A 14024-nucleotide genomic window follows, 5' to 3' on the forward strand; every position below is an offset into this window, starting at 1 on the left:
CGGCGGGTTAGCTCCTTTCGATCAGGTTTTGACCCTGACAGCTGAAGCTTGTTCGACATGATCACAGCCTGGAGTGTGCTTTTCGTGTTGAACTATGCAACGCGAGTCTGCGATTGTATATTTATGGTAGGGGTCGATGTCTTTTGCGCATTTCTTACCTTTACCTCTGCCTTCACCTTCGTCGGCCCTACACCTGATACCTAGGTCTTCACTACGCCTTGGTCACATGATACTCACATTCTGCTCTGCACACATTCACGCCCAGAGTTCAGCTGCTACATAAACCTCTCTCTCTCTCACTACCAGTAACACTGCGAGCTCACATACCCGTCCACGTCACACACAACATATACGAAATCTCCACATCACAGTCTAAAGACCGATCCACAGACTCGGAACAATTCAAGTCCAAGTGCGCTGGTAGCAAGCTCTAGCTCACGTCACACGCGGCTTCTCGTCAGGTCTCACTCTCAACCGCCTCGGCTCAGCTGCTTCAGCTACCTGTAGCCTACACGAAGCTGAGCATTCCATCAGTTTGGATCACGTTCAAAAAAGCGACTTCAGTCTGCAAAATCGCCCAGTTGTGCGACCATACCGAACATCGATACTACGTCATCATGTCTCTCCGGGAATTCTTACTCTTCATTGTGTGCGCCATCCTCACCTTCGCGACCGCACAAGCCAGTCCACTATCGTCACCGCAGCAAGCGCCTTCTGTCAAGCGCTGCACGAATGCCGTTGTCAATCCCTCATTCGAGATCCCTGTGCTGTCTCCGTGGATGGATATGGTGACCGGTTCGTGGTACTCGCGTGGGATATCCACCTCCCCTACAGGCGGACACTCCGGCAGTAATCTCTACGCCGCGACATCGAATAGCTCAGCGGTCCAAGCTACACTCACGTTATCGCAATCCTACATTGATCTTCCTATCGGTGCGACGGTCGATTGCTACGCATGGGTTACCGGAAGGAGACCGAATGGGCAAACGCGCGTTGAGATCTTCCTCGATCAAGTCAGCTGTGGAGAAGCAGTTCATATGGGGGTTGGACAAGAAGGCTGGACGAAGGTTGGAGGAAAAGTTCAAGTGCAAGATGTACCTGGAGGCGTTGGTCATTCGGTTGCCATCAGTGTGCAGGGCGATGGTGTTGAAGATGAGGAAGGCTGGAGAGTGGCTGTTGACGATGTTGGTGTGATGGTCGGATGCTAGACGAGCGGAGATGAGTGGCATGAATCAAGTGATCAGGTCAGGTGGGGTGGAGAGAAACCAGATCAGCTTGAGATTGTACAAGGGCTAAGATGAATAAAAGTGTCCATCAAAGAGCAGCCACTGCCGAGTGAACTTGAACTATCAGAGACGAGGAGAAAGATACTGAGCTATGATGTCGACAAAGGCAAGATCGGGTGTCTTACTAAAAGACTTCGCGCTAGCGGTCGTATTGGGCAGCTGCAGTATGTACTCTACCCAGAAGCATTAACTAACCCCCGATCGTCGATCAACCGCGGTTTTCAAACACTTCAATCACTCCGGTTCCTTCAGTCCAATCTCCGCCGCCTTCCGGTCGCAGAACTCGGCCATGTCCACATCCTTGATACTCAATCCCTCGGGCTTATGCGTAGTCCACTCAATCTCGACCCTATTATACAGATTCGACCAACTCGGATGATGCTTCTTGACCTTGCACTCATCCGCAACGAGCGACATGAACCGCCAAGCCTTTGCGAAACTGGTAAATGTGAAGGTGCGCGTGATACTCTTCCTCGCAGCGTTGATTTGCCATGCAGGAGAGAGGCTGGACACTCGTTCGGGTAAGTCAGTGGGTTGGTTGGCAGCGTAGATCATGTCATATGCTGCATCATGTTTCGGCTGCGCTGCCGGACTAGATGACGGACGAGAGCCAGTGGATAGTGACCGGAACCCCGTCGTAGTGCTTGCGTATCCCGCATAAGGTAGGGAGGTAGCTTGTTGCGGCCGGATTTGCGTCTTGCAGCGGGTCAGCAAAGACGTTTTGGTGCGACAATGATGGTGGCACGACGCGATGTACGATGGGCTGTGATTCGATGGTTAGATGGGTTTGAGTTCTGAGTCATCAAGGCAGGTGCTCGGGGCTTTGGTCAGACGAGGGAGTGGCTTGTTTGATGGTCTTGGAGTCTTGGGGAAACTAGTCGTTGGACTTACGGGAGAGCCCGTAAGAGATTTGGGGGCCTTGTCATGATGTAGATGGACTTTGGTGGTGATGAGGGGTTCAAGTGCACGCAAGCGTTGATGGATTACGGCTAGTTTCCTATTCAGAAAGAGTATAGGGATAATCTATCAGACTGTGCCAGAAGAGAAGGATGATTAGTTGCGAGTTGCACAACAGATGCAAAGGCGATGCATAGTGAGGAGCGGAGTAGGAGTGAGAGCTAGCTACTACGATACGCCTTGCAAACGCGCATGGACCAAGGGTCTCGAAGATTACGGAGTACCCAAACGGCCATGTATCCAACCAAGATTTTGAGGAAGACAATGTGAGTTGTGTAATGACAAGACTCGTGCATGAAACTAGATGGGATGGGATGAGTATCACAAGGTTCGCCTTGACAGCCATCGGCTGATGCTGCACATGCGCTTAGATGGACAGATGGGAATAGCAACGGCTGATCCGCGCGGCAAGTCATCAGCGTGGAGACATTGAAGGAAGGCGTACTGAAGCAGCGATTAACCTATCTCAGAGCGCAACAAACACTGCATTCGGTCCTTACGGGAGCTTCGGATCTGGAGACACATACATCCGATATACACTCTGTAATCAAACGCGAGAGACTAGCCTGTAGAGGATTAAGGTGTGTTTGACGGGTACCACAGGGTCGGAGTCGGGGAATTGGTCAGCATCAGCGCGCAAAAAGCAGGTCGCTGGTGGGAAGCGGTAGGCAGGTCGTCGGATGCCAGCCGAAGCCAGACAGAGAAGGGCGACAGGGCGCTGATTTGCGCAGCGTCAGATGGGGCGAGTCGTGATGGCATGAGGGGAGCGTGTGCCATGGATTGCATTGTCCTGCTGCGCTGCTTGAGCGTTCCCGAGGCCGACCTTGCCGCCCTGCTCTGTATATAGCGCGCATCGCCCTCTTCTTAGTCAAAGCTGCGTAATCCACTCGACCAACTGCATCGTCACGATACAGGTGAGCTGCCCCAGCGTCCTACAACCCGAGACGCGCAACCAAAATGCCGTCGCAACACTGCGCGCCTGTCTTGGCGCTGGCGAGCGCTGAAGCTGACTCTCACAGCACCCGCGCGCTCTCTTCGCACGGCAGCCTGCCCTCTCGCACCACCACCTTGTCGCGACGTCACCACCGCCGCCGGACCGCGCCCGAGGACCGCTGCTGCCACCCCGTCTGCTGCCGCCCCAATTCCCACGTTGCTGTCTAATCAACGCCACACCACCCTCGCTGCGGTGCTCCCGTGCGACGCGCCTTGAATGAGCCAAACTCTGGATCCCGCGATCCAAGCCAGCACTGGCTATAACATGCAGGCATCTGCCGCTCAGGTAAGCTGCGCTGACTATTCAGGCCCGTTGCGCTGCTGACACGCCGCTTCAGGATCAATCCAAGCCGACCATAGAGATGAGTTAGTGCCCCGCGCATCCCTACCCTCCTGCCGATTACTAACACGTCTCGTCGCGCAGGCTTAAGAGAACATCTGCTCGCTGCTGGCGCTGGACAGCCCGGCGTGCAGCCTCTCCCTCAGCATTCCCCCCACGCCCAGCATCCCCAGCACCCGCACACTGCTGGCCCACCACACGCCATCGACCCGGCCATTGGGGGCTCCGCCTACGACATGAGCGCCGGCGGCCCCGACGATGGGAACACGAGCGAGGGTCGCTCCAAGGGACGGAGAGAGTTGTCGACATCTAAGCGTGCCGCACAGAATCGCGCTGCCCAGGTACATGCAACGCGCGCATTCCAATGGCACAAGCTAACATTACCAGCGCGCATTCCGCCAGCGTAAGGAAGAGTACATCAAGCAGCTGAAAGACCAGGTCAAGGAGTTCGAGCAGCTATGCGAACTGTACAAGACGCTTCAAACCGAGAACTACCAATTGCGCGATTACATTATCAATCTGCAATCGCGACTACTCGAAACCCAAGGCGAGATACCACCTGCGCCGGCCGGTGTAGATCTCAATCGCCCCCACGAACAGCCAAACATGCACCAACAACCGAACCCACCACAGCCGCCCCAACAGCCCGAGCAACCGCAGCAGCAACAGCAGGGCTCGAACAACAACAATGGAGGACTCTCGGAGCACCAAATCGGCGAACTGCAAATGGCAGCGCAAGCTGCAGCAGCCGCCCAACACAGCGCATCAGGCAACAAGCACACCAGCTCTGAAGGTTCGTACGACTACGCCGAGAAGCGCCAAAAGGTCGACGAGCCACCGCAAGGTCAGCAGCACCCTTCGCCATCCTCTTTCTACCCCAACCCAGACGCTTATTGAAGATGAAGAAGCAGCCGGTCCGATCCATGGCTTACCAGCATAGTAGGCTCCGGTTCCTCCGCCGCAGATTACGACGCTTTTGTCAACGAACTCCAACAATCGTCCAGCAAGCAGACCGCATAGGCACACCGATACTCACACACCCTCGTCGCGTCTGCTCATGTCCTCCTCATCACCTCTTTATCGCTATTTTAATTCGCTTCTCAGCCATCCTTTTCTAGCCTCGCTTTATGATGTAATGCATAGGCCCTGAAGCCTGTCTTTTATTCGCTCGGGCCGGCGGTGTTTTACTGTGCTGGGCGTATGGAGTTTGTGTGTCATTGACACACTTACCACGTTTTTTTATTGCCAATGCAGTGTACGGGTCAGGGTAGACTGGACCGTATTTGTAGCCTCCCCCGACAGGGTTCTGTGCTGCGCTGTGCTGTGCTGTGCTGTTTTAGGGGAATACCAATTTTTTCGGTGGCTTCGAGCTGCTTCCACCCTTATATCTTTGCGCGGTTTGAGTGAGACCTTGGGTTTTGCCTGCGATGAGTATTGTTGCGCGTGTTCCTCGATATGTCTGCTCGTGTCGTCGCTGAGTCTGCTCGAGTTTGTACGGTACGATGTTGTAAATGGCGTTTAGTAATCCATTGCAGCCGAGTATATCGCCGAGCGGATGTTGGCATTGAGACGACACCTCTTGATCCAGCTCGGGGAATGCAAGCAAAACGCTCCTTCCCTCGAGCTGGAAATTTATGACAATCACTCATCACATGCGATATTCTCGGGAGACTCATAGTGCGTAACTCTATAAATTACAATCTGGTACATTAAACGATTGGTATCATACTCCATATCATGCCCCATCCGCGCATTCATCGCATAACAAAAAGAGGACCTATCAAACAGTCCAAAGGAAGAAAAAGCTCTAGCAAACATCTAGAAATGGGGCGTGTTAAGCGCCATAACCATAAGCAGACCGGAAATAAGACCAGCACCGGGCAGGGTGATGACCCATCCGGAGAAGATGAAGCCGACCTGCTTCCAGTTGACGGCCTTGAGATCAAAGTTGCAGAGCGCAACGCCAATGGTGGCACCAGTGAGACATTGCGTTGTGGAGACGGGGAGAGCGAGGCGCGAGGCGAGGAGCACGGTGATGGCGGCGCCGAGCTCCATGCTGAAACCACGCGTGGGCGAGACTTGGGTGATCTTATTGCCGAGCGCGCGTACGATGTGGTAGCCGTAGAACCAGAAACCGAGGCCGAGGAGGAGACCGGCGACGACGAGGATCCAGATGGGGGTGTCGGCTTCCTTTGTGACGACGCCGGTGGTGTAGGTGTTGTAGGATCCGACCCAGGGGCCGACTGCGTTGGCAACTGTGATGTGGAATTAGCATTTGTGTGTGGAAGAGGGTATTTCGGGAAGTAAGCTTACCATCGTTGGAACCGTGGGCAATGGACATCATCATGGCGGAGGCAACTTGAGCGTAGGTCCAGAGATGCTCGACGCGGTTGTCGTAAACAACAGCGCGGGAGTGGACATCGGCGAGATCCTTCTGGCTAACGACGTCGCGGGAGATACCCTGGAGAAGGATGAACTTGGTCCAGTTGGCGATCTTCTTGGGAGAGTAGGCGGGGAGATGCTCGACGGGCTTCAACCAGCGCTCCTCAGGCTCGGGAGTGGCAGGGACAATGTGAGCTACGGCGCCATCGCGGGGAAGAGGACGGGAGAGGCCGCGGCCACCTTCGACGTCAATGTTGTCGCTGTCAGAAGACTTGTTGTCGAGGGAAGTGGAGTGGCCAACAGCCTTCTCGCCCTTGAGTCCATCGTTCTCTTGGATCGGGACAGGGGCAGCCTTCGCGTAGTAGTCGGTGACGACCTGGTCGCCCTTGCCGGGGAAGTAGATGGGAGGGTTCTCGCGGTACAGAAGGGGTCCGAGAGGAATGTGCCACGCCCTCAGCCTGGTGTCGCCCTTGACAAGGCGGCGGGTGAAGTAAGGGATGAAGAAGATGTAAGCGATGGCAAGCATGCCGAAGAAGACACCGAGAATGATACCGCAGGCCTTGCCAGCGCCCATCTCCTCGAGAGACTCGCCGTTTGGCAGCTCGTCGATGATGAAGAGTGCGAGGACACCAGCGGTGAAAGCCAGGTAGAAGGGAATTAGGCGCAAAGCCCACTTGAAGGGGTCCTTGCGGTTGTGGACACTGAACTTGATGGTCAAGAAGAGGACGGCAGCGAAGGCGGCGGACAGGAATGGCGCGATGACCCATGAGGCGGCGATCTGGGAGATGGATCCCTTCTTCCAGCCCCAGCTGAGAGGAGATTGAGCAGCAATACCGGCACCAGCGAGAGCACCAACGACGGTCTGAGTGGTCGAGACGGGCATACCAGCGATGGTAGCGACAGTGAGGAAGACGGCGGATCCGACCTCGGCGCAACCCATGGCGAGCATGAGGGTACCGGGTACAGGCTTGAAGGTGTCGAGGGCGAAGATACCGCTCTTGATGGTTCCAGTGACTCGGGATCCGAGAGCGACAGCACCGAGGAACTCAGTGAAGCAGGCCAGAATACCAGCCTGCCACATCTTCAAGGTCCTCGCAGCCACGGACGTGGCGTAGGAGTTGGCGACATCGTTGGCACCGTTGGATGCAGACGAGGCGATAAAGGCGATGGTGGTGATCGCTAGGATCCAGTCGTACTTCTTCAAGGCGGGAGCCATTGTGGGTGAAGAGTGGCGAGCAGTAGCGCCGGTTGACTGAAAAGCTGAGGTGTTGTGAGGTGTCCTGACTGTTTGGTTGAACGAGTGCAGGGGAGTTTAAGTACACAGCATACAAACGGAGGCGTGGGATCTTGGCGGCGCAGATGACATTTCACTGCAAGTGGACTTTTGTGGACGTCAGACGGTGTTGCCTGCCTGTTCGAGGCGCGGTGGATCATCGAAGCCACAATATCATGCTATTCGGCTCTGGCCGTGGTCCAAAAGCCCAACAGCACCTATTTTCTGGACCCTCAGCGCCGCTCCGGGGTGAGCGTTCGGGTGCAAGAGACGTGTGATTGGTCTGTAGGACCCCCAAGCCTGGATCCACGCGCATGGCATGTTGGTGTCGCGTTAAGTCTCCACTGTGTCTTGTCGCGGGTCTTCGCCATCGCCTTGGTGTAACGAAGTCATGGTGAACGAACGAGCGTTCGACGCTGTACCACGTTCCCTTGGCGCCCAGTCCGCCCAGCCCCACGCCAAGCTGGCTCTCCATCCTTCGAAATCTCTGATAACCCCAGATCACCGCAGACGCCGCTAATGCTCCAGCCAATCACATTGCGTCCTTTTACCTCGTGGTAGAACCACGCCCTCACAGCGTGCTACAGGACTGCGCATGGCAGAGCGTGGTATTGGTATTCACGAAATACGGTGCCGCATAACCGCGTTCCCGTCCGCCTAAGTAAGCCTTACAAGGATTGCCGAGGCAGCCTTCGTCGAGCTTCGGTGCTGCCATGAGATGAGGCAAAGCCTTGTCAACCACTACAAGCCCTTCATTGAAGACATGTGCCCTCTGGTCTAGCAAGTCGTCTAGACATGCAAAGAAAAAAGTTGATCGGGCTGACCGAGTGGGTGTCATGACTTCGCGAGGAGATGATGATGGAATATCGCCAGGGTCTACCAAAAAAGAACTGCGAGCTGAAGGCTAACAGTGACATTCACACGCGCCTGGTACATGGGACCATGGATGGAAGAACGTCGGATAGGCGCCGAGTTAGGTAAGCTAAACATGTGCGCAATCGGTCCGTGACCATCTCGTCTCTCGCATCTATTTTCAACACATCATGTCCTGGCTTCTGCGAACAACATGGTATTATCCCGAATCATCATTGGTTCCATTCATTCGGCGAGCTCCGTGATGGTAGGGCAGACCTTATGCAACAGCCCACTGTAACCCCATTAATCCATGTAGTCCCTGTTCATGCATGGAAGCCCGCGAATTCTCCCTGCATGCTCATATCCGCTGTCAATGTCCCAGACCCATGGTACACGAGTTTAGACCCGCTTGCATATAAGAGGGCGTCGGTACTTGCAGGACCCATAGCAAACAAGGGTCAGTGCGGTGTTACAAATCAGGACATGTTGGCACCATGTTTACGGAAAGGTGTCTCATATCTTAATTGCATCTGTCTTCCAGCTGCAGGAGCAAACATTCTTCCTTGCAGTCTGACCCACTACCTTCTCATGCACCCGAGCACACATGCTATATGCTTCCGCGCTAGACCTCACAATTTGCCCACTCTCGTCCATCTCCCCACTCCATCCAGCTGTGCAGCTCTTCAACCATCTCAAGATACGGAATTGACCCCCTTGGCAAGCGCAGACACTTTCTGACCAGCCTATCGAACACTTTCTTCAGCTCAACACAGTTGTCCAACGTAAGCTCTGGAATTTGTCGTCTCATCTCGCTCGCCAAGAGTATGAGCGCCAGCACCTTTTCCCCGCCCCGAACCGCGTTGTAATCGCCGAAAGGAATGTGGATAGATTCTCGACAGAGTGTTTCGACTGTAGGAACGATGGAAGTAGTGATGGACTTTCCATCTTTCACATTGATCACAGACGCGAGTGGAACGTTGTGAAGCAGAAGATATTGGGTGATGAGTAAGGGAAGTGATCCGTTCAGCGCCGCGATGAGATCCCGCATCGTAAGCTGAACGCCTCGGTCGAGCGCCAGTTGTATGATAGCGCGATGACCGTGTGTCGCAGCGATGAGCACAGTGTTGACGTCCGCATCATCTGGATGTACCAAATCTTTGTCGAAGACGTATTGCACAATGTGGGTATGACCGTGTTTGACCGCAAGACGTAAGCCTGCAGTCAGGGCATTCCAATAGGGCAGGTCGGCGATTAGAGGATTCCATTGGTCCATGAGCCATATGAACACGTCCAACTGTCCCCACCTCATGGCATCGGTAAGGTAGTATGACCGGGACTTCATATGCGCTGGTATTTCAACGCGGCATCTTGGCAAGAAGTTGAACAGCGTGACAACGGCCCTCAGTTTTCCGGTCCGAACTGCGGCTCTTATTGCGGAAGTGATAGTCTCTGTGAGTGGACCGCAACGGGTGATACGACCGTGCTGTATCCGAGCGAAATGCCGCTTCGTGAGCTCATTGTTGACTTCTATGAGCAGACACTCAAGAACTTCGACATTTCCACTGCAGGCTGCCGCGGTTACAGGGTTACCAAAGCCAGCAAAGTATTTGGGGAACCAGTCAATGACCTCAGCAGATTGCGAAATGTAGTGACGAACAGCTGCGAGACTCCCTGCCATAGCTGCTGCTGCCAGCATGTCGTTGACGTTCTCTTGTGCAGAGTTGAGATGGTCCCGTTCCCTTTCCGCTATGCTGCGCGAACCAGGTCTGAAGATTGGTGTAAAGACGGAGTCCAACGTCAATGGCTTTGTGTCGAACATAGTCCGTGGGGCAACTTCGTTTGTAAGGACTAGACCATGGATAAGTGCGTTCAGATAGTCCTTTCGCAGAACGGAATGATCTGTGCCCGTGGTAGCAAACTCCATGAGCTTATCCGTGACCTTGTGTATAAAGCTCGGCAGTCCAGAGGCTATGATATCGCTGTCTTCGATGTGATTGAGCAGATAGATCTCGATGTTGCTCAGAAGGTAGCCCTTGATGTCAGATGGGAGCGTACCCATCGAGTCGGTATCATCATCCTTGTTATAACGCGATATAACGTATAGCTGATGCAGAGGAGGTAGAGGGTTATGAATATCAAGGCTAACAGGGATCGACTGGCGTTGATTGTAACGACTATGGAAGTCCGCAACGGAAGTTTTTGCAAGAAGTTCGTTGTCGATGTCTCCGGCAAATGTACCTGTCTCTATTAGCTTCACCGTACAGTGCTGTCACGAAGGTCTAATGTGTACGGGACACGGCGCGCAGTCGGATTAGCTCAGGGAAGGGCGCTGCACGCGCAAGGGCGGCGACAACCCTCTCGAAGAGCTCCGGTGGCAGATCGAGTAGCTGCATGTTAGTAGCTTGAAGCAAGTGAGAGTGGTGCAGTGTGAAGAGATGGGTTGAAAGTAGGAGGAGGTGAGTGAGGGTCTTGCCAAGGTGGCTGTAATAGGCAGTGGCGTTGATAAGCGAGGTGAACGAGGAAAGAGCAAACATGTGCGGCTGAGCGCATGAATCAAGTCCACTTAGAACGAAAGAAAAAACAAGGGACGATAGTCCTGTTGGTATATGAGAACGCCGTGGTGACTGGGCATAGGCTGAGACGAGAGCTTGCCGACGTTGTGCCTCACGGTGAACAACACCGTTGGGTTCATGCAAACGGGATGACTACACGCGGACGATACCAAACGAAGCCACACTCTCAGCAACAGATACATGGCATATTCACCACATAATCGCATGAAGCGCAAGACGAGAGACTGAGTGACGTCACACGAATAACATCTCTATACTATGAATATGCTTTATAGTACAAGTCTATCAGATGTGCTCGAAAGCACGGGGTATCAAAGAAAAAAATGAGGTAACAAATAAAACTCTAAATGCTCGCTTGAAAGGACTAAAGGGGGCGTTGATGAAGGTACTGGGACATGAAGACTTCGTTGCACGTGAGCTCTTCAGCTTTGTGTGGTGTACATGTGTATGTGGTCATGCATTTGGGATGTAGTGTCGCGGTAGGGTTGATGCTGCTGAGGCATCAGGTGATGTTGAGGGTGTTGAGGATGTTGAGAATGCTGATGGTGTTGTGGGATGTGATGCTGGGGCTGCTGATGCTGATGAGGGTGACGCATGCCCATTGCGGCAACACTGTAGTCAGGAAGCATCTCTGACGAAGCTTGACTCATCTGCGATGATGGTCTTTGATTCGAAGAGCTGCCTCTTGAGCTGCTTATCCGACTACCTATCTTGTGGAGCGGCTTCGATATCATTTGACCGAACGACGGGCGGTCGTAGTATTGCGACTCTTCGAACTGGGGAGCAGCACCGAAGTAGTTGGGATACAGAGATTCCAGTGGGTTGGGTGTAACCTTGACTTGGTCCATGTACTCTTGTTGGTACAACTGTGTGTGCTGCTCGTGATCCATGACTGGCGTGGGGTGTGCATGGGGTGTATGCATTGTAGATGTCGTCATAGCCGGTGGGAGATCAGGAATAGCCGGTTGCGCTACGTCCAGGTAATCTCCAGGGTCCACGTCCATATAACTGATACGGCGGCTGGCCGTATCCACTGCGGGCGCACCAGGCGTCTGCGGCTCCACAAATGGAGACGAGCCGCAATCATAGTCAGGTACGTGCGCCAACGAACTACTGATGCGCAGCAAAGCTGCGTTGATACTCGCAAGGCGCGCTCGTGAGTGATGTGGATTCGAGTTTCCAATGAGTATATGCATCCGCTGCTCGCGCGACAGCTTCTCAACATGCGGCACGGAATCTCTCGAGGGAGTTACGAAGCCGGTGGGTAGCTGTTGATGTACAGGGTCCAGGGGTATATCAGCGCGTAGACTCAAGGCGGTAATCAAAACCTCTTCCCGGCTCGGTCGAAGGTCACAGCACTGGAGCTTCTGTCGGAGGATTCGCGAGTTGTCGGGACACCAACTAATCTGCGACCGACTCTCTCGCAATCTCTCGTCCAGGCAACCGATAAGCTCTTTCCATGTGTCGTGGAGAGCCTCCTGTCGTATCAGGTTCCTGATCACATTAGAGTATTTCCACTGGTCCATCGTCGCGCCATTCTTCATGTGCTTCGCGACGTGGTCGCATCGCTCATCCCAACCGATGCTGACTTCTTTGCACTTATCGAACCCACAACCAAACACTCTTCGCGGCAACAATGTGATGCCAATGTCTGTCAGCGACGGCAGGGGTCGGCCGGCATGGTAGCGTTGATGATGCTTGATGAAATCTTTCTGTCGGTCGAAAATGCGGTTGCAACCGTTGACGACACATGGCCAGTCTTCTCCAGTCTCGTGCATCCTCATCTCATGTTTCTTCCAGTCAGACTTTGCTTTGAACGTCTTCTGGCTCTTCTGTTCGGCACAATACGTACAGAACATGAATGGCTCGCCGGACTGACTCTGTGACTTGTCATCATCCGGGTTCAGCGATGGAGAAGCAACACTAATGTCGTCTGTCGGTGTGTAGCTTGGTTCAATCTTCAGGTCAAGTGGACTCTCAGTGTCCACCGCAGGCATGGAAGCCGGCACCGGACGTGTCGGATCAAGCCCAGCTGGGTAGGAACGCGGCTCCGCCCTTCTCATCCTAGAGCGCGATGACGAAGAGGAAGCAATGGAACTTCGCGTATCGCTGCTTCCTGTAGATGAAGAGAATGTTGATGCCATAGAAAGCCGAGACCGCCATGATGACCCCGACGAGGATGTTGTAGATGAACTCGCGGTGCTGGTAGACATGAATGACGAGGCTGTAGAGTTGCGGCCTAGACTTGGTGAGCATGTACACACAAAACAACACAACGAGGAACGTACGCGAATCTATCGCTTGAGAAAACATTCTCTGGATCAAATGTGGAGGATGCCTCGCCAGCAGGGCCTCAATGTGTCGCATAGACTCCTCCGGTATGTCTAGGTTGTCCTCCATTGTGGCGAGGGGAGAGCCGTATGCTCAGTTCAAATCGCGCAACAGAAGACTACTCCAACATGCCGACCATGAAGACCTTGCGACAACCCAAACGACAGAAAACTAGAACGAACGACAGGCGGAGGTGCAAAAGAGGGTGGGGAAGGGTATCCAGGTGTCGCGGTAAGACTAGGGGCCAAGGAGTGGATAATCGTGTATCCGAGCAGGCATCAGCTGCTGTTGGTGCGACAGTTGATATACAAGTGGGATCACCTCACGCAAAGGTGCAGCGGGGGATGCGGAAATGGCACGCTTCTAGAAGGCGTATGGAAGGATTGTAGAAGAAGCTAATTGAGGGCTGCTCGCGGGGGCGCTCGTGCGCAACATCGACATGACCACTGCCCTGGTTTGGCCTCAAAGCTGGGGCAAGGCTGAGGCTACGACAGGCATGCCAATATGTAGCGTGTTTGAGGTGGCCGCAAGGAACCGTAGTAGGGGCTGGGAGAGCACGAGGGCAAGCGACGAGAATGAAAGAGATAGTGTGCGCATCGACTGCTCAAGTCTCTTTCAGCGCCGTCTGAAGGCAGTTTTCGAGCCGGGTCGAGACGTGGCCGGACAAGGTGGCTGCGCGAGGCGATGATTCGCACAGACATGGTGTGCAGCAACACGCACCTATCGCAGAAACGCAACAGGCCATCCGCAACGAATCCATCCGAACACTAGGCCCTGTAAGGGGCATGCAGCGCGCGGTACCTGGATGACGCACCGCTGGTAACTTCTCGAAGTGTGTTGGTGCCGTGATGAGTGACATTTTTGGTGGGACCTGACAGGATTCATTCCTGCACGCCGAATTTCGGCATCACGCCTTCGCTTAACGCAGACGCAGCTATCGCAGCTCGACAGCCGGTCGGGCGTTGGACGAGGTAGCACGGCGGCCATTGTACATTGAGGAAGGACTCCCTCACAGCGCGCACACGTCAATCAGC

At 54.1% G+C, this 14024-nt stretch overlaps 4 protein-coding genes across 4 annotated transcripts; 1 reads left to right on the forward strand and 3 right to left on the reverse strand.

Moving 5' to 3' along the window:
• Positions 1–1520: 1520 nt before the first annotated feature.
• J4E84_001165 (uncharacterized protein) lies at positions 1521–1779 on the reverse strand (the record flags this gene model as incomplete). Its single annotated transcript, XM_049383799.1, has 2 exons — positions 1521–1725; positions 1754–1779. 2 exons carry the CDS (start codon positions 1777–1779, stop codon positions 1521–1523), a joined length of 231 nt encoding a protein of 76 aa, XP_049249317.1.
• A 1819-nt stretch (positions 1780–3598) lies between these two features.
• On the forward strand, positions 3599–4473 carry J4E84_001166 (uncharacterized protein; the record flags this gene model as incomplete). Its single annotated transcript, XM_049383800.1, has 3 exons — positions 3599–3602; positions 3661–3917; positions 3964–4473. 3 exons carry the CDS (start codon positions 3599–3601, stop codon positions 4471–4473), a joined length of 771 nt encoding a protein of 256 aa, XP_049249318.1.
• A 921-nt stretch (positions 4474–5394) lies between these two features.
• J4E84_001167 (uncharacterized protein) lies at positions 5395–7174 on the reverse strand (the record flags this gene model as incomplete). The annotated part of the gene is made up of 2 exons (XM_049383801.1): positions 5395–5831; positions 5890–7174. 2 exons carry the CDS (start codon positions 7172–7174, stop codon positions 5395–5397), a joined length of 1722 nt encoding a protein of 573 aa, XP_049249319.1.
• A 1534-nt stretch (positions 7175–8708) lies between these two features.
• Positions 8709–13059, reverse strand: J4E84_001168 (uncharacterized protein; the record flags this gene model as incomplete). Its single annotated transcript, XM_049383802.1, has 3 exons — positions 8709–10330; positions 11366–12898; positions 12948–13059. The coding sequence occupies 3 exons, from the start codon at positions 13057–13059 to the stop codon at positions 8709–8711; spliced, it is 3267 nt and encodes a 1088-aa protein (XP_049249320.1).
• Between the last annotated feature and the right edge of the window lie 965 nt (positions 13060–14024).

This window comes from Alternaria hordeiaustralica, assembly GCF_023758085.1.
Source record: "Alternaria hordeiaustralica strain BMP 2776 chromosome Unknown scaffold_1, whole genome shotgun sequence".
Lineage (NCBI taxonomy): Eukaryota > Fungi > Ascomycota > Dothideomycetes > Pleosporales > Pleosporaceae > Alternaria > Alternaria hordeiaustralica.